The sequence below is a fragment of the Lagopus leucura genome, unplaced genomic scaffold (assembly GCF_019238085.1).
Source record: "Lagopus leucura isolate 7727_CA_CO unplaced genomic scaffold, USGS_WTPT01 Super-Scaffold_100002, whole genome shotgun sequence".
In the NCBI taxonomy this organism is placed as follows: domain Eukaryota; kingdom Metazoa; phylum Chordata; class Aves; order Galliformes; family Phasianidae; genus Lagopus; species Lagopus leucura.
In genome coordinates this window covers 56286665-56313304 of record NW_024962263.1, presented here as the reverse complement: position 1 = coordinate 56313304, position 26640 = coordinate 56286665, and the positions used below count along the sequence as shown (strand labels likewise).

Here is a 26640-nt window from a genome sequence, read left to right as displayed (position 1 = left end):
TGCTAAAGCCCGAATGAATGGATGTTCTAAGAAACACAAAATGCTAATTACTAAATGATAGTCAGATGCAATGTGTTCCTGCTTGTTCAGGATTGTTACTTCTAAAATGAATTTGTTTCTTAGTATTGACGATAGCTTTTTATTTTGGCCACTAAATTATCCTGAATAAATTCTGGGAAGTTTCTGAATGCCTCTGAGACAAAACGTCTTGTGTTTGTGTGACAGTAGCCTAATGTCAGTTAAAGAAATTGGTTATATCTGTTGAACAGAATACATTTTCAGACATATCACTGGATAAAATCTAAGCACAGCTTTCAAGCAATTGTTTTACAAATAAAAGAACAGAGGAAACAGTGGGAATAACAATTTCATGGTATTGTGTAGTGTGGTGCATACAAGGAGTCTAACCTTTGCTGTACAGAGTACCCTTTTTCCTGGACGGCCTTTTTTAACATATCTTCAAATGATACTGTTTCCATTTGCAAAGCATCAGCATTATGCTAGAGGGACAAGTACAAACAGAATCACTCAGCCAACACATTTATATCAAAGAGTTTGATCTAGGAAGTGCTCAGCACCCTTTGAAAACCTTCAGCATTTTTTTCAGGATCAGAGAGACAGAAGTTACCAAAGGCACTATAAAGGAAAAAGAAGTAATTGTGAAGACTTCATAATTTGCCCTAGATTTTACAGTACACATCAACTGAGTAGCAGTTAGCAGTTCTTTTGCATCTTTACATCCCGTATTTTTCTCAAAAAAATAGTAAATAGCAATTAGTCCTAATATGTGCAGGTATGTGGTAGTTCAGTGTCAATTACTGACTACATAAATGAATAGAACAACAAAGTTAAAAGAATTGGGGTATTTCAAAATTGGTGCTTAATTAGTAATATTCTTTCACTTATATTCAGACACACTGGCTGTAGATAACCCAGAAATGTCAAGCGAGATTATGCATGAATGATAGTATTGGTACTGATATAGAAAGATGTTTAACAGTAGTAGTGAGGGATGGAGCAGAGAGTACACAAGAAATAGAGCATCTGTGCTTTCATACAGGATGTGCATGTGTTACTCAGAACTAGCTCTGAAGAGCATGCCTAACGTTAGAAGGGGAGGATTTCTCCTTTTTTTTTTTTTTGCCACTTGTCTTCTTCATACATTTTTAACTCTTCTCTGTGGGTTCTTGCTTACCTTGCCTCTTCACATGTCATCAGCAAAAGCATGAGATTAAAGATGATGCATTTTGGCCACTCCTGGAGGAGGTGCTTTAAGTGAAATATCTGCTGGCCTTTGCAGCTCACCTATGGGAACAGTGCAAAACAGCACTGAGGCTGCAGACTGCTCTGCATTCACAGAATTGTCAGAGAACAGATCTGACACATTTAAAAGACACTACTTAAACAGAGCTCTACCAAATATCTGTGCAGCCATAGAACAAAATTATTTAACATGAGAACATTCCTCTTTATCTCTTTCTCCCTGCAGACTTCAAACCCCCATTTCACAACAGGGATGTAACAATTTAAGGTTTCTCCTTTTAAATTAGTAGGGTGGAGCTTTTCCTCTTGGTCTCTTTCTCAGAAAAGGTTGGATAATAGAACTAAATTAGTTTCAGTCATTCTCGTACTATGGAAAATTTTAGGCAGAATGTTTTATATGTGGCAGAATTATCCACCAGTGGAAGTGTTTTATCAAGCTAGGCAACCATAAGGATTGTAACTACATCAGCAAGCACTTCAGACCATCAGGTACTGAACAGCAAAACAGCTGGACCTGAGAATCTTATAACACATTACGCATATACCAGATTCTTCTGTTTTGGTTTGAACTTTTGAGCTAGCCCTGGTCTGATCCCATCAGATGAATTCCTGTTTAGGGCTCTCATGCCTGAGGCGTCCTACAGCAGCTTCCAGTTATGTTTCATGCAGAAGGAGATCTTTGCTTGATGTGAACCACAACACTGGAAATTTTATCCGGCTTTCATCAGAAATGTAACACAAATATAGATGCATGTGAGCTGTACTAAGGATAACATTGCAAGAACTATAGCAAGGGTATCAACAAAAGTTAGCCTGCCTCCCGTGGGCTCTGTACACCTTAATCTCACATTTCTTGCACAAGGGCTTCATTCACATCTGTGAAGCTCAGAAACAGAGTTTCTGCTTTCAACAGAATTCAATTCAGGGTTCAGCAGAGCAATGAGTTAATGATGCTTGCCAATGCTCACTGCTCAGTGTGGAATATACATGTGAGCACGACTGCTCACTAACAGAGAAATGTCAAAACAAGAACACCCAGGATTAAATTCTCATTTTAGAACAACTGATAAATGAAAAAAAAAAAAGTCCTAAAGTGAATAAGTAAGAGAAAAGTGGGAACTGAGCAAAGCTTTTGCTCTACAAAGAGAGTCAATTGCAGTTTATTCTATGACTAAAGGTGAAGGATGGAAGATATAGAGGAGGAAAGTATAGAAATTACTCTCAGCTGAAAGATACTAATAATAAATTCAGCTGGAATGAATATGAATATTAAATTTGACTTGTTCATGTGATGCTATCAGAAATCAAATTAGATATTCACCTTAGGAAAAGGGTAGCTTTGCAGACTGTAGGATTCACTGAGGTGGCAGTAGCATTCTTAATGACCCTGTATCTGCAAAAACCCAGTCAATAAAGTCTAACCTCTTTCTTCCTTTTTGTTTCCATTTCTTTCTATTGGGTTTATTGCTTAGTCTGAACTACACATTTACATATTACTAATTCACACTGCCCGGCTGATGCTGCCTCAGGCCAAAGTGCAAAGCAGCTTCTACCTTATATCCTCTCCAACTCCAATATATGCAGTGGCTTTGGGAGTTAGGTAGTTATATGCAAATTCCTCTTGAATTATATCCCAAAATATTGTCTGTAAGTAACAGACTAGAGAGTATGAGTATGTGATGTAGAGCTGTAAGGTCAAATGCATTAAGTAGCAACCAAAACATTAAGTTTTACTTTGAACTAACATGGTTCCCATTTTAAAATCCCCACATGTGGGAAGAAAGAGTAAGCCTTCTACAGTTTACTCATAAATATTTATGGGATTTTTAAATCCATTGTGTAGTGAATAACCAAATGAATTCTGATATAAACCAGCTCAGCTTCTCTGTTTATATAGTGTATCTGAGAGAGTGTAATTAGAAAACACATTTCTTTTTTTTTTTTTTTTTTTTTTAATTTCTTCTCCAGCTCCTTGAAGAACCTAGACTTTGATCTTGGCAATACGGAACTGCAATTGTTCAGGGAGCTGGCATCTTACAGATTAGAAGTGCACACATTCTTAAAAGACAACAACAACAACAAAATTATATACTAACGTGGTTTATATTCATACAAACATATCTTGTAAGAAGAAATGAACATACTATATCCTTCATCCTATATTTTTGATCCTGGTAGGAATTTCTAGCACTGAGTAGAGCAAGCACAGAAAAAGAAATTAATTCTACAGAATTGCAACAGGAATACTGTTTTTGTTATTTATTTATTTATTTATTTTTAAACTAAAAAGGAAGCTATGTGAACCAGGCATAGGATGTGAATTTTGACTTAGTGTATTCATGACTGGGGCAACTGACAAGGTCTACTATTTCTGAAAAGCATAAACATTCAAATTCAGCCTTCTTTTTGTATATGTTCTGGTTCTTCACAAGTATTCAGTTTATTTTCTGTTGAAAATTCTTATTTCTGTATATCAGAAAATCATAATCTGAGCCATAGACTGAAATGCTGATTTCAGCAACAAATTGGAAACAGAAAACTAAGAGATGAAAGGAGTGGGAAAGTAAGTCTATACTGTGCAGATGTACTTTCATTCTCAAGAGCCTCTGTTTCCTCAAATGAAAGGAATTCTGTCTCAAAAAAGGTTTTAATTCACCATGGAAATATGCAAAACATATTCAAGGCAAAGTCTTTACATATGCTATAGGCACAGATGATGTTCCATGTAAAGCATCACTTTTATCTTTATTGTTTTGAATATGTTGGATCGTAAGAATGGATTCACTCCAACTGCCACTTCAAAGCTGCATAGATAATCCCACATCCCTCTTGCTTTGTTTGCATTTTTAATTTTCCTCAAGCAAAAGCAGAATCAAAGACATTTATTCTCTGAAAAATTTCTGTACAATCTCCCTCAGAAGTCCAGTTTGTCTGCAGCAGGGTAAGTTACAAAGTTCTTAACTCATTTGAGGATATTTTTCTTTACTTCATGTTCTACTTATTTTATGTGATAGAGTGCTTCAATTTCTCTCTGGATGGAAGTCATCAGTCTCTACCATGCTCAAAAATTCTTCTGTACATCATGGAGCCCCTAATTTGTGGAGCACATGTTGGTGATGAAATAGGAGAAGCAAAATGAATTAAATTGTTTCTGAGGCATATGACAGTCATAGTCACTGAGTCTGGAATGCAGATGTCAATAAAAGCAAGGTCAGATTCCAAACCAAAGAACATTCTTGCCTTTTCTGGCCCCTGAGCATGAAAAACAGGCTTGAGTGCAGGCATCCTGTCCCCAGTTTCCTTGTTGTCCAGCTGCATGGGCATGGGCCGGCAGTGGCTTGCTCAAATGAGAGGAACAAGTGCAATTGCAAAATTCTTTCACTTATTTGTGATGAGGACCCAAGTGACAGCACACAGTGAGCAGAACAGGTTTGGTACCTCTTCATCTAACAGCTCAGGCCCTTCTCTTCAAACTAATCTCTGTTCATGCTCAAGAAGGGATCCTAAAATATTCAGTTCTCATCATTACATCTACCGCTGAATGTTCTGTGTCCCAGGAAAAGGGTGGGAATATTAACATGAAATAGAAACGGTTTGGAAGGGTTTACAAATGAAGCATTTTTCAACATCATTATTGTTCAAATAACTTCAAGCACAAAGATAAATGCAAGTTAGGGAGCTTTAAGTGAGAAAGTATTTTTCTAGATGACGTTATTTCTTCAGATGGTTTGATATGCAGTGGCTGGTAGTTTGAAATAAATGTTATCATGCTGTTACCCCTTTGGTCCTTCATGAAATCAGGCAACCTATTCAGCAAATCTGGGGATGCATCCGTAGTCTTAGATGTTGTTTTTCATTTTGCATGGGAAAGGGATTTTCAGAGGACAAAGGTGTTGAAGTAAATTACTTCAGTTTGTTGGGGTTTTTTTATATATATATAATTATTTTTAAGGAACTAATCTTCCATATTCAAAACTTTCAGTGTTTCTTTCTAAAATAAGCTAGATGAAATAGTCTGGGCTAGCTGATATTACTAGCAAAGCCTATGTCATGGTTCTATGTTTTTATGGTTTCAGTATTCCACATCAAAACATCATGTAGTGTATGGGGCATTAAAGTGTCACTGCCCCAATTCCAGGTACCTATCCCTGTACATTACAGCAGTCACGGGATCTGGCCCTTCCGGGTGGGGGGGGCGCTCTCTTGCTGCCTGGCAGTGGGTGCTGGAGGGTGCTTTCCTAGCCGTTCCAAGCTTTTCAGGTTTGACTCGGTCCCGGGAACTCTCTCTCTCTCATCTTGTCTGATTTATTAATCTCAATTTCAATTAAATTGTATATATTGTGTTATTTTGTATTCCAATATTATAGTAAAATAAGTTTTCCTCCATAGATTGTTGCCGCTGCTTTTTTCCTCCCTTCCTTCCTTCCCATTTTTGTGGGACTGGGGTGGGGGGGGAGGGCAGAGGCCTGTCGCCCCTGTCACGGACATAGATTGATCTGGTCAAATCCGTGACAGATTTTAGTAAGAGAGAGAGAGTTCCCGGGACCGATTCAAACCTGAAAAGCTTGGAACAGCTAGGAAAGCAACCTCCAGCACCCACTGCCAGGCAGCAGCCTAAGTCAGAGTCCTTTCAGACAAAAGACCATAAAAATATAGTTTCTTTTTCTAGCAGGAATGATTTCTTGTGAGGCTGCTTCTGGGAAAACCCCAGCATGGCTTCCCATCACTTACTCCCAATTATATGCACCATAACAAAATACAGAGAAAATTGATTTAGCTTCAGTGACATTGGCAGTGAGGTAACAGATGCTCCTGTACATAGTTCATCCAGATCTCCCAGGTAAAGAAAATAAAAAAGTAATGCTGAAAAGAAAAATAAACTTGAGGCTTTGTCCAGTGGTGTTCTAGACTCAAAATTATTGCTCCTCTACGAGCTTGTTTAGGGAAGGCATTTTCATGCAATATGTTTGGTATGTCATGGTATTTCACCATGAAGAAATGGTGAAATTACTGGCTCATTCCTGTTTGCCTGAGTAAAAATAAAATCAGGATCAAGGTAGTGGAATCAAATTTGTAAGAAAGCCTACAGGTGATGGAGAGGGTATTTCAAATACCCATGATGTGTGACTTCACTCTTGAAAATTCACTCTAGAAATCAGTGTTCTCTTTCCTTGAAAAAACACTTCAGCTACCCTTATATAAGTGTTCACAACGTAGTTTTAATTTTCTACATTGATCGTTGTATTTTAGAGTGCAATGAACTCCCAACCCCTTCAAAACTCCTTCCGCTTGATGGCATATGATATGGAATATCCCTTGGCCAGTCTAAGTTAGCTGTCCTAACTCTGTTCCCTGGGCCCTCCTTGAGCCATTTGCTGTGAAAGGCCTTGGCTCTATACAAAACTGTTTACCAGCAACTATAAACGTCAGTGTGGTACAAGTATTGTTTTTCTCCTAGAACCAAAACATAACATCGTACCAGACTCTCTGAAGAAAAGAATTCCATCCCAGCTGAAACTAAGATGGTCTTTCACAACACATTCATTAAATTATCATTTTGATTCAGACTAACATCAGAATTGTGGAGAAACACCATTATTCATAATTTCTGTTTTTTCCATGTGGGCAATTGTTTCAGTTGAAGCTTTCTGCCTATTCTCCAAGGGCAAGAAGAAATGAATTTATTTTTCAGGCTTCTACCTTAAGGTGATTTTGTTCTCTCAGAATTGTTACTGACATGCGAAGAAAACTTACAAGCTGAAAGTAATTCACATCAGTCTCCCTTTCAAGACCACTAGCAATCTTACCTGTTAAAATCATAATCAAACCACTGCAAAGAAATTATTCAAGCATCAGTTTTACTCTGTCTCTGTCTATTATGTACCTTCAGAGAACACAACAATCCTTACACAAATGTATTCCTAGCCATAACCTAAAATACCATCCTTCTCACTTCTGTTTGTCCATTTTCATTCCACGACCTGAAACTCATTTCTTTTGCTTTATAAAAGCGCAATAAAATTGCCTTTTCTCTTAGGCAAGCCTGACAACCACTGAAAAAACAAATAGAAGTTAAAAAAAGAAAAATTCATCATGCATCTCTACCTTCACTACTACTGTGATATAGGAAGGCACCACTTCTTAGGCACTCACAAACCTGTGCCTTAACTGTATTTATGTTGCATTGCCACTGTTATCTAGATACTACAATCTGCAACCAATGTGAATGAGTCTTGTGGGTTATAACTCCTCCATCCTTCACTTCCTTCTTTTTGTGAATCACAGTGTTGCAGCACCATCTTCTCTGAAAGGCACTCAGGCACTGATGGAGCAAAAGAACAAGTCTGGCAGCACGACTAAGTTTTACAACACTTTCTGCAATACTAGAGTATGAACAAAGAACAGATAAACAGATATATTATGGAATCTTCCTAAATCAAAAGACATTTTTCAAGAACACCTTGTCTTTCTGTGAGTAGTTCTGAGAGGAGCACATATGCATATTGACCTTTTTCCTCAGTGAAAGACAAATCATGCCCTCAAACCTCAAGGAATCTCAGTTGTTCCACCGCTTGTTTAGTGAAATTCCAGCTCTGTGTTTCCACATTTCCTTAGGACAGTGTTACTGCAGCAGTTAGAGGGTGTTACAAATCATCTGGGATTGTAGTCAAGAGGGAGAAATAGAAATAGTCAGGTCACGTTCAGGTGGCAAATTTTAATGTCAGAGCTAGGCTGCAAATTCAGTACATGATTAAAAGAAAAATGTTCCATTGGTGAACAGCTCACACAGATATGATTTTTAATCAGTGAATATTTTCCCCAATATAAGAAAGACCACTCACATGGTTAGCAACATTGTAAGCAGAAGGAAATATTCTGATGACTACTAGCAAGCACAAATCTATTGTTGTCCGGATCAGCAAGACTGCAGTGTGAGGCTTGCTGCTAGTATGCCTGCCTTCTTTACAGTAGACATGCACATTCAGGCTAAGAAATCAGCCCATCTCGGCAAAATACCTTCTCATTATTTAAAAACGTGTTTGCATCTAAAAATCAATTAGAAAAAGCAAAACCTATTCAGCCACATGAGCACTTCACCTAGAGAAGGAGCTCATTTCCATGAGTGGCGTATCAGCTTTACAAATGGAGTGGATGTGATAACAGCATGCAGCTGGGGACACAGCAGGGCTGTTTGTATTTAAGCTCAACAGAAAGGTGCTAATATAATTGCATCTTCCAAAGAAGCCACCATCTACTGGTTGCCACAGAGGTTCCTGAAAATTTGGTGGCATCTGGAGAGGCATGAAGAGGAACATCTTTGGAGTGCTGTGCTATTGCTTAAGCAGGAATTTCCAGGATCTTTGGTATCTCAGTAGCACACCAAACAGCTAACAGAGCATATGGTCAATGGAGTGTTCCTAAAGTCCAAAGAAAATATTGCTTGATTTTTACCTGAGGAATGTTGAATTTCCTCATTCCCTAAAAAATAACAAAATTGCTAATCTTTTTTCCAGCACAGACAGTTCTTTCTCTTATAATTTTCAAATCCCCAGAATACCACGGTTTCAGTATTCTGATTGATGTCTTTACCACTTCCGCTACCTCTGTCTGTCTGCTGGGATAACGTGTTGTATTGGAACCAGCAGCCACTGGGCTTACTGTGTGCTGGGCCACTGCAACTCCCAGTTCAGTGTCAGTTCAGGTTAACTTGAAAAACCCTGGAGATAGATCTGAATGAAAATATCTGACAGAATTATCATGACTAAGATGCAGACGTATCGTTTATTATAGTGCTTGTATCATAGAAAGGTAATTTCAAGCAAAAGTTGAAAGTAAATTATTTTCCAAATCTTCTATTTACCTCTCATGTTTCTGTGCTACTTCCATAGAAACATTCATGAAATTCTAAAACTTAAAATTAAGTGGGCTTTCATTTTTACTTAAAATATTTTTTCTTGTAAATGAAAACATTTCATAATATTTTCACAATTTCATTGATTTTTTTCATATAGGATGCTGGAAAAATGCCCTAGTAATTTTCATGTCAACAGAAAACAGATCTATATCAAGTCCTGCAATATGTCTAGAACAATTTAGTTCTCATATTGATTAGCTGACAAGGTGAAGACACTGCCATATTGCCAGGCCTTAAACTGCTGTCCCCTATCCCCTCACCTTTAACAAGCTGCACTTCGAGTGTTGTCTAATCCTTTTGCAAATCTGCATCATAACAGTTAATGAATAAATGGACATGTAAATAGGTATATTATCAGTGATTCCAGTTCCTTTTAAATGAGCTTTCCTTTCCCATGGAAGGAAAGCTCAGATGGCAAAAAGCCATATACTTTTCTTGCTTTTGTCTCAGGCAGTTACTTTATTTATTCAGACTGGTAATTAGGCACACATACTTGCGTATTTTCCAACCTATTCACTGCGAAGCACAATGGGTCTAACTAAAACTAACAGTAAAGGACAAGCAATTTTTAGAACACTGGTGCAGATACAGTCACTCACTAATTTCATTTCTCTTGAAGGTATATCTTTCAACACTGACGGCTTGATATTGGCAAAGGACAAGTGGGCTCTATGCAGCCCTGATCTAATCCTACAAACACTGGAGAATTTGCACAAGGCAGAGATTGCAATAAATGTATGAGACAGCTACTACAAAGCCACAGGTTGGTATAAGCTATCTTCTCTGCAGTCTGTTCCAGAGACTGAAAGCTCCTGTAAAACTGCCCAGGCTGAGTAAGTTCTTCTGACTTTTAATAATCCGGTTATCACTCTAAATTACTAATGAATCTTGGAGAAGACAGATCTTCCTGGCTATTATTATTAGGCATTTCTTTCATACCTCCTGTCACCCCTGGAATAGTGATGAAAAACCATGAAACCATGACACCCCCTTTTGGAAAAACATTGAAGTTGAGCTCTGCAGACAGAGCAAAGTTAATTTTCTATGCCACTTGCACAATTCTTTGTTTGCAAACTATTTGCAATTTGAAAGTTACAAGCAAACATTCAAGGAGAGATGTAATACCTTTAGGACTACTATATTTTACTCATGCACCGTTCCTGTAGCCCTTAACAGTAAATTGCCTCATGTTTTTCTATCACATGCTGATGTTGACTGGCTTTCTTAATCAATCACATGTCACTCGGGGAAATGGAAAGAGAGTAAGGAACCTGGCTGAGAACTGGTCTCAGCCCCTCCAGGGCTTTTCTTTGGAGAACAGTGTACACGATGTGCTCCCTAGCATCCTTTTCTGTCCAATTATAAAAATAACATGGCCATAACTAATGGGCAAAAGCAGACTGCTGCAGTACCTTAGAGGCACCCCATCACATATCGATATAATTAGCCCTTTTGTTATATCTAAATGAATAAGAAGCAAGCTGTAGCTCTGACTGCCAGAAGGGAGGAGCAAAAACCCCTTTACAACCTCTTTCAGAGCAACTCCTGGAGCTTTTACAGCAGCATGGAGAAGGCAGTTCTTAACACTGGAGATACAGGAAGAGCCATCCAAATTAATCTAAAAAGGATTGAGACTTATGGCTCAGTAGTAAAAGCTTGGTCAATGATCTGAACATCATTAAGTAACTCTGGCAATGCTTCTACACTTACCCTCTCTATAGTTCAATACTCACAATGTTTCACTTGATTAATTATTTACACAAGAATCATAAACTCCATTTTAATGTCTACTGTGCTAAATAAGGTTGTTAATTAAATTGCATTTTTCTCTGATGAAAAAAGCATTTAAATTTAACAAATGTCATAATTCATAGCAGTATTACAAAATCAACATTTGGCAGATTCTTTGGAGGTGGGAGGGTATAAATAATTTCCAAAGTGAGGCAATCCCATGGGGAAGCTATGAAACAATGGCTGGTGACAATTGCTTTTCATTTCTCTACAGAAGTGACATTGCATGTTCTGGTCATATACATTTAGGACAACATAATTATGACAAAAATAAGAGAAATTAATCCCTCAAAAAATAAGAGGAACAAACTAACTTTATGGCAGGGATAATAGCATTATTAAGAACAATCATAATAATAATAAAAATTCAATATATTTCAAATGACCCTATCTGGTTAATTAAAACAAGATAATCTGAAAATGTAAGGATGACAAATCTAAGAAAGATTAGATTTTTAGAAGTGCGAGGCATCAAATTTCATCAGTAAGTATGAATCTTTCATACTATTTTTAATGATAGCGAGTACATAAATCTCATTAACATACAGAGTGTATGTTATGATGTAACACACAGAGGTTGCAATTCTACCAGCACTGAACACATTACCAAACCTTCAGACACTGTACTGAAAGCTGCTTTACAAGTCCATTGCCTAGAGGAAGCACAATATGGGTAAGTTCAAGAATTGAAAAGTACACTGGGGAGAGCTATTTTCAGGACATATTCCTATTGCCTAATCTAAATCCTGGGAGACAGTGTCCAGTTAAATGTGGTTTTGTTATCTCTTGCATGCAGAATAATGATTACGTATATCCAGACATGAAGTCCTCCACCTCCAACTACTACAGAGGAGTGCAAGCTGCCTCCACACTGCCACATTGCTGCACACACACTAGATGTGTTCCTGTAGCAGACTGATTGCATGCATCAACCCAAGTAAACACCTACTTCAGGCTCTTTAATAGTTTTAGCCCCAATGAGCTCTACAGTAATGATTTTAGACTAAAACAACTGCTTTTGATACCATCTTCAATCCACTATTTATGCAAAAAACAGACCTTTCTTGGGGGCCATATTGAGGCCAAGTATAAATGAAATCAATTCCTAGAATAAATTAAACATCTCTCTCAATCTTTGGCTTCACACCCAAAGCTCAAAGTATTTTCAGCTTTTTTTCTAGCTGAAAAAGTATACATCAGATGAAACATGCTAAGAGGCAAAACATTCATAAACAGCACAGAAACGCAATCCTTATCCACACAAAGCCCCAGCTCCATGCTCAATTCTCCATTTGGAGAGAGGCCAGCAGAACTACTGACAGAAGACAGACACATATAGCTTAACACAGGGCTGGAGGTGTCTCTCACACAGTGCCATATGAGGCTGGTGGAAGCGCTTAATAGAATAGAATGCTTCTGAATTGAAAACCACTGGTTTTAGCTATTCACCAATATGGATATTAGTAAGGATTTCAATTAATGAGATCAGCCCAGTATTGACTGTCTGACATTGTGTGTTGTCATAAAACATCTCTGTAATCGCTGGATGTCATGTCATCCTACTCAATCATGTCAAAAAGGTTGATCACTAGCTTCTGTGCATGAGATTAAAAAAAGTAAAATATTGGTGCTAACCAAAGATTTATATACTCCTTTAACTAAACAGAGCCTTTTAACTACTTGCCAGATCCTTCCTAGGTCCTCCCTGAGGAATGAATTGCAGCTGGAGATTTGCCCACCACGACTGCATCAATAGAAGGAAATTCCTGTATGCCTGAGAGTGTTCCTGGCACTGGCATGCAGTCACCCATGCTGCCACATGGCTTGAGTTCAGCCTGTTCCGGACAGCAGACAGTATTCTCCCAAACTGTTCCCAGCACAGGTTTGGTTGGAAAAACAATCCCAGTATTATTCCTGCTGAGTGGCTTGAAGGTACTAGTGTATTTTGGAGACTGAGACCAACAGCGTAGACATGAGTTGCCCTGAGTCAGTTGGCCTCAACACCCATTTTCCTAGGCATGCTTCAGTGATGTGTGTAGGTAAGATGGACAGACTGCTCACTTATCCAGTGGTCACAGAATGCAAATCCCAATTTTACTACTTTTGAGTAGGTTTGACCATTCTAATAGTTGTGATATTATAAATTCATTACATACAGTAATTCCGCAGAAAGGAAGTAATTTTTCTGGTTGTATGGTGGTTGTACTTCTAGCAATTAAATTATCCCCTGTTGATTACTGCTTGACTTTAACTTAGGCCAGTATACTTGCTGCTTTCAGCACCACTATGGATAAGCTTCATTTATCTTTATCTCACTAAATCACATATTTGACTGGCTTTGTAATGCAGTGAAAATGAGGTAACTCTCCAGGAGTGTTTCCTGTTTGGTTGGTTGACTTGTGTTTTTTTTTTGGTGACTGTTCATCATTTATAGGTCCTGTTGTCACCTAGGAGCTATACTAATTGATACAAGATCACCAGATGTACCTCTGCTAAGTAAAGCAGTGCTTTTCTTCAAAATATCCTGCTTTTGGTCACCAGTAACATACCAAACATATTGAATGCTTTGAGTTTTGGTGTTTTGGTGTTGTTTTTTTTTCCTTTGTTTTTTTTTTTCTTTTTTTTCTTCTTATTTTTTTTTTTCCCTTCAATGTTCTAGATTTTAGGTATAGCTCTACCACACAGCGAAGAGTACCGTCATTAGACCTCAGTGGAAAGTTAGGCTCACCTTGTGCAGTGCAGTGACATGAGAAGGTTACAACTTGTGTCCCTTGAAGCACTCTAGTGTTAGCTTTTCACTCTGCTAACATTAATTCGTTTTGCATTTTCAGAACTGATGAAATTATACTGCTGCTAATTCCAGAACTACGCCCATGAACCTTGGCTTGGTGCAGTGCAGCTGTGAACAAACTTACTGCGATATAAGCTTCAGCATCTACTACAAAACTCCCTGTAAAGACCCTTCTCAAAACCACTAAAATGCCTTGATTTTGACTGGAATATACATTTATTCTCAAAAACTTCAGGTTTCAGTAAAGAAACTTGTATTTCAAATTTAAAGCTACTGCACAGATATTTATAACAAAGCAATATACTATGCATATAAATGTAAATTTTAAACACACAATTTAAATATATTTATTTTAATTGCATCTCACTCTCCCATATTTCCCTTGATTTTTCCCCAATCTAAAAAGTACTTAAACCTTCAATACTCAATTCATTTCAATAGTCATGTACAATAAAGAATGAGATACAAAACTACTGTTTCACTGGTAAAATATATTTTCTTTGGAAACAACTATAGAGCAAATACAGAAGGAGCCTTAGAGTGTTAGAATTAAATAAATGATTATGTAATATATTCTTCAAAGGAGGGTCCAATGTAGTTACAGCTGGAGAACTCTGTGCATATAAAAATGTTTTATACCAGTTTAAAAAGAAAAGAAAGATTTCAATACAAAGTCATTCTTCAGAAATGGAGAACTGCAGTGAATTAAATACCTGGACAGGTATCCAATATTTGCTCCTAGAGGGATTTCTTGTTACTGAGGCTCTGACTCCCTATCAAATGGAACTGCATACCTTTCCAGTCATTTGGACAGGGGTTAGCATGATAAAATGATTTGTTATGCCAATAAATTTTTTGTTACATTATAAAATGGTTTGTTCCGCTACTTCTGCAAAATAAAAATGTTATGAAAACTAAGTGGGCTGTAAGGTTCAAAAAGGAATGTTCTACTTTTGGGACTAGACACAATGAGAAGAAAAATAAGAAGGGCTACACATAGCCAGCCTTCTAGCAACTCTTCAATACTGTTAAAGGACATTTTAACTAACAACTGAAATTATTATCGTAATTACAAAACAGTTATGCATCTGAAATGAATGGGAACCTTCTTGGGTCAACAGAAAATAAGAGGAAAATGAAGTAAGACTGATAATCTAGGTGGTGACTTCTGTCCTGTGTGACAATAAATTAAATAAGGCTAAATTACAACTCAGAATGGAAACTGAAGTACAGACTCCTATGCTAATCACAGTGTCTCGCAGATGGGATAAGCAAGATAATAAGACTGGAGGAAAACCCTACTTTGCATATTTTAACATTGCGTATATCAGTCAAAAGCAATATCTGAACCTGGCAACTTTAATTCCCAGTCAAGTCTTATAAGTCCCTGTCTCATTTTGAAATTGCTATGTATTATGTACAGAATTTGTTTATGATTGTTCCAGGCAATAATTCACCACACAAGAAATGGACATCTTATGCTTTATGTAATGCTGCAGAAATTATTACATCTTTTTTTTGTATTTTTCTGCATTAGCATTTCATGATGGCTCAATTTTTTGAGCATGGTGCCCGTAAGATTTCAATCTTGAATGTCCAGCCTGCCTGGACTCTGTTGCCTTTCAGAATCACCTCTCAAAGGATTCTATGATCCTGCTCTCTAAATAGGCTGAAGCCTGCCCCCTAGAAATCCAAGGTAGCAGTTCTGCTAACTGCCATCCTTTCTTCAGTTAACATTAAAACAAAACAAAACAAAAACAACCTATCATTTAATGATTGCTCTGCCAAGACAGCCTCCAGCTATCACATCACCCATAAGAGCTTCTCTGTTTGCAGAAAATAGGACAAGTGGGGCATCTTCCCTAGTGGGTTGTCTCACCATCTGTCTGAGGAAGATATCTTCCACACACCACAGGAATCTCCAACACAGTTTACTCTTTGCTGTAATGTATTTCCAGCAGACTTCAGGAAAGCTGAAGGTGCCAATGAGACAATGGGCTAGTGACCATAAGACTTCCGGTTGCTTATAGAACGTTTCATTTGCTGGTCCACCCTGATTAGGATGAACAACAGCAGAATCCCATATTAATATCCACCTGCTTGCTTTTCCCCTGACGCAAAGCTTTTATCACCATGCAGCCAATGCACCCCTTACCAGACGGGGCTAGCTCAACACCTCTACTTCTCTGTCTCTCTCTACTGAAGGACCTGTAACCATCTATGACAGCACTCAGACTTCATTTAAATGAATGAATGATTCATTCCATTCAAAATATGTCATTACATTGAAAAATAAAATCTGAGAAAAATCACAGAATCACAAAATGGCCAGGGTTGGGAGGGACCTCAAGAATCATGAATCTCCAACCCCCCTGCCACATGCAGGGCCAACAACTTCCCTATTTAATACTAGACCAGGCTGCACAGGGCCCCATCCAACCTGGCCTTGAACACCTCCAGGGACAGGGCATCCACAACCTCTCTGGGCAGCCTGTTCCAGCACCTCACCACTCTCTCTGCAAAGAATTTTCCCCTGACATCCAACCTAAATCTTCCCTCCCTCAACTTAAAACCATTTCCCCTTGTCCTGCTGTTACCAACCCTTTCAAAGAGTTGACTCCCCTCTTGTTTGTAGGCTCCCTTCAGGAACTGAAAGGCTGCAATGAGGTCACCCCACAGCCTTCTTTTCTCCAGGCTGAACAAGCCCAGCTCCCTCAGCCTGTCTTCACAGGGGAGGTGCTCCAGTCCCCTGATCATCTTCGTGACTCTCCTCTGGACCCTCTCTAACACCTCTCTGTCTTTCTTGTACTGGGGGCTCCAGACCTGGACACAGTACTCCAGATGGCGCCTCACAAGAGCAGAGGGGGACAATCACCTCCCTGTCCCTGCTGGCCACTCCTCTTCTGATGGAGCCCAGGACACTATTTGCCTTTCGAGCCGCAAGGGCACACTGCTGGCTCATGATAAGTTTTTCATCTATCAAGACCCCCAGGTCCTTCTCCACAGGGCTGCTCTCAAGGGCCGCTCCTTCCAGTCTATGGATGCCTGGGATTTCTCTGGCCCAAGTGCAAAACTCTGTACTTTGCTGTGTTGAACCTCATCAGGTTCACCCAGGCCCACCTTTCTAGTCTCTCGAGGTCCCTCTGAATGGCATTCCTTTCTTCTACCGTATCAACAGCTTGGTGTCGTCAGCAAACTTGCTGAGAAAAAAAAATTCAAACTAATTTCAAACCAAATTTCAAACTAATAAATGAAATCTGCCAATCTCTCTTACTTTGCTAGTGGTGGTATTTGCAGTCAGTTAGCACAACAGCTTGAAGTACTGAATAGACTAGGAATACTAGGAATATCTGACCTTTCTTGCTGATCATTTAATGGAGCATGTCTCACCAGCAGGCCTGGATGGGAAACCATAACCTTTTCCATGCTATTCAGCAAGAACTGGTGGTCATGGTTAGGAGCACAAACCACAAGCATTTGTTTCTCAGAATAGATACAGGTATCTGAGGTGTATCAGACCTACATGCACTCACTTCTGATGGACTATTTCCTTTGTACCACTTCTAACTATGTAGAGGATGAAACAGATAACACTTCTAGGAGTTCACACAAAATTTGTGCCAGCCAAGCTTTTGAGCTTAAGCAAAACCAGGAATTTGAGGAAAGGCTGTGGCTAAGACTGGTCTTCTGCTCTCAAAGTAACTCATCCAGACCCATTACTTCCCGGCATTGCCCACAGTCCTCAGATATCTAGCAACTCGTGGCAGAGCTCAACAGCTGTGTGACAGACAGCAGACCTTCTCTAATGACTTCTATTACTTGCAATTTGACTGGCATTGCTGCTACAAGAAGTGGATCGCAAAAGCAGAGTACTGTGATAACCCAGAGACTCAGGAAAGAACAGGTAACATGGCTAAATATGAGTACTCTCATTCCTAACATTTCTCTGGCCTTTTTCAAGTGTCACATTTATATCTCACTTTGGGAGAAGCTAAGCTGTTATCAAGTAAAATATATTTACATTCAGGACAGAATAAATAATATCAGCAATTGTGAACTTCGGAAGGGTTTAGGCAAACTGATTTTGGACAAGTCTGCTCTCCTTTTCTGCACACCTGAATGAATGAGAGCTGAGAACTTCAGACAGTTTTCACCTCTCCCAGCGAAGATCAAAAAAGGAACTATCCCAATTTGTCACCTATATAGAGCCTTGGAAGATAAAAGCAAAAAGAATAGTGGTTTAATAATGTGACTATCATTCTGTAATTCAAAATATAACACAGTTCCAAATCTGTGCTGCTATTCATCAACTGCTACATTACCCTATCAAGAAAGAAGCACTCAAGAGCTGAACTCTGAATGCAAAAAGATCTCGCTGGAATCTGAGTACAAAAGGAAATAGGGACTTACAGAGAGGAGTATTTGGATAGCGCTGTGAATGACCTCTAGGTACTGGAAATCGATTATGCAGCCTGTCACAGAGACATAGGAGTAATCATCTAGGATGCCAGGAGAAGAAGGACGCACCACTCTTCGTATGCAGCCAGGCCCGTGCTCTCGCCACCAAGAACGGTGCATTGAGATATTAAAGGTCATGAGATCAGTTTCCTAGGAGACAGAGAGGGAAAAAGCATGAAATCCTCTAATTCACTATTATGTAAGATGAAGAAATTGAAATTAAAAAATGATTTCAATTATTAAAAGGAAAACAACATAACTTACTTCCCCTTCACCTCCATAATTTTAACATGAAAGTAGATTATTAGGAGGAAGAAAGGAAATTGCAAATGTTTATCATTTATTTGGTAACTGTGCATTGGAGCTCCTGTCCAGTAGAAGAATCATCATACCAAGTACAAAACGCAGTGCATATTCTATGTCTCCATAGACTTCACTGCTAAAAAAGCAATTTTATTGTCATTTAATTAAAACGTGTTTAATTCTTTGAACAGGAAGCAGAGGAAGTCCTACTCCATGGTTCTAGAAGTGGTCTAAAATAAACTTCCCACACATTTACTTAAATTAATAACTACAGAAAAATCAGGTATTATCTTAAATTGGGCAAAGGAGATTGTTCCAGCTACCAAAGATTCAAATAATAAGCTCTTCCGCAGTCAAGATGTCTGAGACTGGTAAGGAGCATCTCAAATCAACATGAGGTAATCAACAGTGCTTTGTGGACAATTTTACATTTGAAAGTACCTCTTTGGAGTATGCCTGCAAAAGAGAGGGCTCACGAGTGTTTATTGGCTGAAGACTTGGCCTGGGAGCAAATGAAACCATCTCAATACAGGATATTAGGAGATGATACCATTGTATCCTGTGAAGGCAAGATAGAGGCTGGCAGGTCCCTGCTTGAAGTTAACTAGAACCCATTTTAATACCAAAACCAACTTTCATATTTGCAATTAATGTGAAATAAGTCATACTACTACTTTAGATAATTCACATTTAGGTTTTCCCCATTTCCCCATATCACTCAATTTCGAGGTAGCTGTAATAATGCGTACAACATTGTTTGCTATAGGCCCACAGATTTCCTTATTCTCATATGTGCCAATTTGTCCACACTGCATGTGCACCAATGCCGATTCACTTGTACCTCACTCTGAAAATCTGTCCTGTAAGTTTATCTGTGACAGTTTCACATTGACAAAATGTATATTTGGTATAAATTCTTAGTTCTACCTCTGTTAACTAACTTTATTCTGGCCACATTTGAAAAGTAACCAGTGAATTACATCTTGCCAATCTCTGTAGCTGATAGGTAGCAGTAACAAGTCAGCAGATGTTTTCACTCTCCATAACTTCTTTACCCTTAAAATGAAGATTTGTAGGATCAACCATTGACAGCTGATGAAGCACTTGTCTTTTGACGTTGCGTGCTGCTCCTTGATACCAGTTTAGAACATTTTCAGCTGCACTATGAAAATGATTTACAAAATCTGAAGTTGACAGATAATTCAGTGTAATGAAAATATAATTACAAATACAGTCATAGAAAATAGCAGAGGCTTTCTCTGTACAACAATGCCAGAGATTGCACAGTGTTAACAAGCGCTTTTAGCAATTGTCAAGTGTAGAAAATGCCATTTATCAAGCAGCATGCACGTACTCATCTATTTTGGTAACTCTTTGTTGAGTGTAGAAGTGGACTGTCAGTGTGGGTTAGCCTGTATCAAATGCTGCAAGTTAACATTTCTTTAGGGTAACTGAGAATAAATTGTCAAGTCCGCGTGTCTGGAGTTTGTTCTGTTTTTTTTTGTTGTTGTTGTTGTTGTTTCCTTCCATTATTTCTTTGTGTTTTGTTTTGGTCTTTACGCTTTATTAGCTATGGCCTTGTGCTTAGTTCACAGTCAATGAAGAAGAAAAACAGCAGACTTAAAAAGGGAAACAGCTCTGCCCCCTTGCCAACACCTTTAAAAGTACTTTGGCATATAGTTGTCTTTGGCAATAATAGGTAAAATCTTTTGCTTCTGAAATACTGCTATGTTTGGTTCCTGAGAATTTTTTTTTTTTAATTGCTTAAATTTATGATCATATTTAGAAATATCTCCCTGAATTTGCTGACCATTGTATGAGCTCATTTACTAAGAAAACAGTGAACATGAGGCACATCTGCAGACTCTTTTATATTTCAAAGCTGCTGGTGCTTCAGTGAGGGAAGGAAACAGCACTGCTAAAACAAAAGTTATTTTGTCTGATTAAAAAGAGATGTCATCACAGCACTTGCAGCTGCTGTTATTATCACTATTCAGAAATTATGGAAAAAGGCCATAAGAAGAGCATTTCATAATTAGTTTTCACTCTGTGCATTATGACCCAAGTTTCCAAAACAAGTGAAAGGATAATGAAGGTCCAGCAAAGACCAGTTCCAGAAATGCAAACAAAACCATTCAGTGCATGAGTTTGACCTCTAACAAATCACTTCACAAAATGGCAGCCGTAAGCTTTTTGAGATGATAAATGCTAAGCTGCCAATCAATAAATGAAAGCCTAAAAAAGGAAAATAAAAATCACTCTCCTAACTCATTTTTTGGAGATATTTAATCTGTAAAGTGAGTTGAGTGTGCCAGGCTTTGAAAATGTAGCTTATGTCTTTATTCTCCTCCACAGAAACATATAAATTTGAAAGACTCAACACTTGATTGTAAAGGTTTTAAATACCAGCATATTTCTAAGAGTCTTTTAGTATCTGTGAATTCAGTATTTGGAAGCTCTGGATGGTGGAAGAGCTGCTGCTCAAGTGGATTATTCTCAATCATATGTTCAATAAAAGTTAAGAATTCTTAAGAAAGTACAAGCAAGTTCCTGAATTTTTTTCAGTGGATAATGTGCTGCTTTCCAGCGTTAGAGGCAATCGCTGTGGGAATCAAATGTTGTTTCTGTGTTACAATTGGATAATATTTTTTTATTTCACGATCTCCACTATCGTAGTCTTTCTATTTAACTTGGGGAAGATCTCTGACAGTTTACATATCCTCTAGACGAACCTTCCCAGGAATCACAGAATCACAGAATTGTAGGGGTTGGAAGGGACCTCCAGAGATCATCGAGTCCAACCCCCCTGCCAAAGCAGGTTCCCTACAGCAGGTCGCACAGGTAGGCATCCAGGCAGGTCTTGAACATCTCCAGAGAAGGAGACTCCACCACCTCCCTGGGCAGCCTGTTCCAGTGCTCCGTCACCTCACTGTAAAGAAGTTCTTGCGCATGTTTGTGCGGAACTTCCTATGCTGCAGTTTCCAGCCGTTTCCCCTTGTCCTGTCTCCACTCACCACTGAAAACAGTCGGGCCTCACCATTCTGCCCCCCACACTTTAGATATTTATAAACCTGGATCAGGTCCCCTCTCAGTTGTCCTTTCTCAAGGCTGAACAGACCCAGTTCACTCAGCCTTTCCTCATAGGAGAGATGCTCCAGGCCCTTCACCATCTTTGTGGCTCTCTGCTGGGCTCTTTCCAAGAGATCCCTGTCTTTTTTGTACTGTAATGGAATGCACACTCTGTATATAGGTGTATATAGTTTGTCATTGCAAGAATATCCTGCACGAGATCGAACCAGAGAACAAGTCATGGCATACCTGAGGAAGCGCCTGAAGGCCTGGCATTCCCCCCTCCCTCCTGTTGCTCTTGTTTAACAAAGACTTTGAAGAAAATCACCATATCAATATGACAAGAAGAGCACTGAGACATCTTGGAAACAACAGGACAACAAGACTGACACCAGATAACAAATAAATTAACAAGTAAATAACAAATGTAAACCTGCTGATGGCAGGACTCCCGCCATTGCAATCGCAAATAAAATCTGCTTTTTATCAGAGATACCATCCTGACAAAAATTATTTGGATATTTCCAACATCATGAAACAAACACTTATAACATGCTTATATAACATCACTTGCTGAAGTTTAAGCTGTTTATTATTAAAAGTAATAAGAAGGATATTTATTTTGTGTTTATGTACAGTGCTCACAAGAAACTAAAAATGAGAATTTAATATTATTTAATAAAAGTCACCAGACAAAGTAAGAAAATACACTAAAACTCCATTCCATTTTCTAAGACAAAAAAGTAATGCTGACTTGCGACTGTTCCTGCTTTTATGAACATGGAGAAAAGATTTACATCAAAACCTGATCGATAGCTAATAAAAGGTAATGGAGAAAAGGAGAAAACCAGTACATTTTCTTGTAAATCGCTGCTCCCTGTTAAGTTTGTAGTTAAGATGCAATGATGTTGGCACGGACAATGGACACACACATTCCATAGTAATTTATTTCAAGGAGACATTAATCTCCATGAGATGCAAGTGATGCCTTCCAGTGTTCGCAAGACCTGCTGAAATTGTAGAAGATCTCTGGTTAATAGCTGATGCTTATTCTCTAAAGATGCCCCACTGGCAACATAACATTAATTTTCTAACTACTTTTTTTTTTTTCCCTGAAACCACTGTTTCTGGTCATGGCTTGCTCTATGATGATCAGTTATGCTCCATCTTCCCTTGCTGTGCTGAATGGATTGGTTTTGAAGATCTGGACAGATAATCCTGAAGAAGTCCATTGATAAACAGGGAGATTTCTATTACTAGCTCTCACATTTTCTTGTTTGGGATTTTCAATATTGACTCAAAAAAATTGTTTTCAATTTAAACTCTTGCTTCAGTATTACACAGATGATCTTTTACTTGCTCAATGAACTAGTGGTAAGAGGTAGCTCCACTCAGTAATCTTGACACTGATGATGTGGTAGAGTGATGAACCATGCTGCTTCAGGGCAGTCTCTCTAGTTTGTTACTAGTGAAAGCATAACACAGTCAGTATATCACCCTCATCGTGAAGTGAAAAGACACAAGAAGAATATCCTTCAATTCAAGTGCATAGACCCTACTGGGACTACTCAGCTCTCTAAATGAACTGATATCCTGGACCAAGTGTGCATATCACCCAATACACTTCAAATTAGAGGTATGGTGTGATGCACGTAAACCCATTACCCTTAAAAGTTTCCAGTGTCAAGATCTTCAGATAAAACATGAGGAAATCCCAGCATCATGGGCAAAGAATGGATAAGAGACATTAAGAAGCTCAGTCACTCTTTGTGGAGAGTAGGTCATCATTATTAAAGTTCCAATCATTCCTCTAACTGAGATTAGATGTCCCCCCTCAAAAAAAAAAAAAAAAGTGTTCAAGTTAGGCAGTACTGTCATTACTATCCTTTGTTCTTTGAGCTTAGTCAGATTTTATTTTAGTGATCTTCTCAAATGATAAAAAATAAACATGATTGCTCTGCATTACACAATTTATCACACATTCAGAAAGTTTTTTTCTCCCTTCCAACAATATTAAAATCAGATTTGCAGAACTTACTTTCAAAGAAGAGTATCTTTTAAAAAAATCTAAGGTAAGACAACAGCAAAAAACAAACTGCTGCCTTCTTCATGCAACATTAGATTTGGCCATTAGAACCCTTCAAGGGATTGTTTTCTCCAACTTGTCCGCCTCTACAGATATTCTGGCAATATTCAGAGTCATGTTAAAGTCCTGGTTTTATGGCTCATCTCTTTTCCTAGATCTGCCTCTCTTTCATGGCAGTCCCTGTGTTTGAGAAACAACCCAGAGAGGTAATACAGTATCCTTGAAATACACTCTAAGATCAATGAATAAAAAGCATGAGACAAGATCATTGGATCCATATGCACCTTACTCATCACTCGTCATAGGCAGTTCAGTATGAGCATGAAGAAGCCATAGATGACTGTTTTTCTCCCATGGGGTCCATGAGATCTGATTAAGCCAAGTACGTAGTCTGAAAATTACTCTCACCTATTCCCTCTGATGATCCCGACATAGGTAAGAGACAAACAAGGTTTGGAGTGATGGCAAACTATGAGCACTGTTTTCATATTTGAAGACTGAGACTTAGATAAGGGTTTCTCTAAATTCAAAGCAGATTGTTGTGTTCTTCTGTCAAGCCAAACGTACTTCTGACTGAAGCAAAGAATCAAGAGGAGACTGGAATGCAACTCTAATAGTGTAGAATCAAAAGCAGCATTGGTGTGACACGTATATTCATCAGCACATATACTGTGGGAAAAGATTTCAGTGCAGTACCAAGAACATGTGAAAGAAGGCTTGAAAAAAGTCTTCACACACAAAACATATAAACAGAATCCAATTAAAAATCATAAAAATTTTCTGTCTAGAAGATTCATAAGGCTATGTACATTTGAAAAAAGCAGTTTATAATGTAAATCTTCAGTCTCAGGAACACCATTTAACCTATTTTTATCTTTGCTGTTGTTTTCAAACAGAAGTGCTCAGATCCCTAGGGAATTCTGCATGGTTTTAAATAAAAGGAAATTAAAATTTGTCATTAACATACCTTCCCTCAAAGACAAACTGCTATAGAAAACTCTTTCCACACTATTTTACAATATATTATTTTTTATACTTAAAGCAGAAGGATTCAGCCTGTGCACTATTCCAGTCTCTAAGCATTCTACAAACACACTGCTCCAACAAGAAAGTACATATCTATTGAGAATACTCTTGAAATGTTAATGGAGACTGGATTTCTACTCTTAAAACATAAATGTCTGGCTTGGCTTTCTCTGTGCTAAAACTGCTTGGTTTTACATAGTTCTCCATCATTCACATTGTGGATGTCCTGATGTGAGAAACTGTGCAAAACCAATCCTTGCATGAGGTGGTACTTCTAATGTTCCTAGAAAATACATGCAAATAGCAGGCACAATTAGTGCCAAAATCCCATATAATTGCTTCTGTTCCACATATTGAATCTAGCCTCAAACCAAAACAGGATTCATTTTCATTATTATCCAAATAATTTTATTTTGCACACAGTGGTTGTGAAAAAAAGAGAAAGCATGGGGATAAAGGCACGATTTAGAATGAAATGTTGCAATAGCAGTACCATTAATTTTAATAACTCCCTTTATCTTTGGCTGCCTCTGCATTCTCCCTCTCCAGCCTGAGCTGAGGAATACAACTTCCCTGCTAGAAGACAAGGTGAATTCTTTGCAGGAAATAAGCATATGAGATAGCAAGTCCTAAATTCAAGGGTGTGTATGAGAGTCCAAAGACATTAAAATGCACCATAAAAAGACTTCTGAAAGCTCTCTTGAATGTTAAGATTTCCAACAAGAAAAATGATTCCCTTTTTTGAGACTAACGAGAATGTTCCTACCTGCATTCAGGAACGCTTTTAAAGATTAATAGGCTAGTTTAGGTAACTGCTGTTCTGTTCTCTGCTTTGCTTGCTTGAAGCAATGCAATTGCTCATTATACTGCCAGCTCCTGTTGTTTTATGGCAAGTCTGGTTACATTTAGTGTTTTTGTTAAAGCCTCCATTCTCAGAGACATGAGATTACAATAAGGACTTCGGTTTGTTATAAGAGAGTGAGCTGAAGAATAGAAATCACACACACACACAAAAAAAAAAAAAAAAAAAAATCACAAACCCTACTGCTAGGCACTTCCAGTCTGTGCTCTAAGTGGTATAAGTGGTATTATTTGATGCTTTTCTTAAAGCTTAGCTTCTGGGATCTGTCTGTGAAGCATCTAGAATACCAGTTCAGAACATGACTATTTAGGGCACTATGTCACCAACTGTGCAAGATAGTCCCATAGAGATCTTGGATGCTCATGGATCCTCCAGGGCACAGAAGAGGATCAACTGTTTTTTAACTGCCCAATTAAAGAGTTCAAAATTCACATGCACCCCAGAAACCAAGTTGGGTACATCTTAGGATTTCTAATTTTATTGATCAACACAAACACACCACGTGGCTTATTGGTACTTATGTTAGGAAATTTGAATACATTACTAAATCTTGAATATTAAGAAGAGATAGGACATGGGTTGTGGATGCCCCATCCCTGGAGGCATTCAAAGCCAGGCTGGATGTGGCTCCGGGCAGCCTGATCTAGAGGTTGGCGACCCTGCACATAGCAGAGGGGTTGAAAATAGATGATCATTCTGGTCCTTTACAACCTGGACCATTTATGATTCTATGATTTATAAAAAAAAAAAATTTAAAATCTTTAGTTATTCTTACAATTCTGAGCAGTTGAAAACATTGCTACCATCTGTACAGGACTGGCTTCTACTTTAGAGAAACCTAGTTTTTATTTTTCAGTGCATGCAGAAGAGAAGGACCTACTGATTCACTGCATCTTTTGAATGTGCTCCTATACAGCTTACTGAATAGAACTGTCTGCCACTAACAGATTGCCAAGAAGCAAGTATCTGTGCTGCTGAAGCCCTCCTGAGGGTTCAGAACACAAAATGAGAGAAGAAGCAGTGAGCAGCAGAAGTGTATTGAACTACCAGGGGACTGCTTTTGTCTTATTTTTATT

The 26640-nt window shown here is 38.3% G+C and overlaps 1 protein-coding gene across 1 annotated transcript in view; it reads right to left on the bottom strand.

Moving 5' to 3' along the window:
• NKAIN3 (sodium/potassium transporting ATPase interacting 3) overlaps positions 1–26640 on the bottom strand; it is a 333313-nt gene that overhangs the window by 61368 nt on the left and 245305 nt on the right. Inside the window, exon 4 of the mRNA XM_042869844.1 lies at positions 18171–18368. Coding sequence (XP_042725778.1) covers positions 18171–18368 — 198 coding nt within the window. The remainder of the gene's footprint in view (positions 1–18170; positions 18369–26640) is intronic.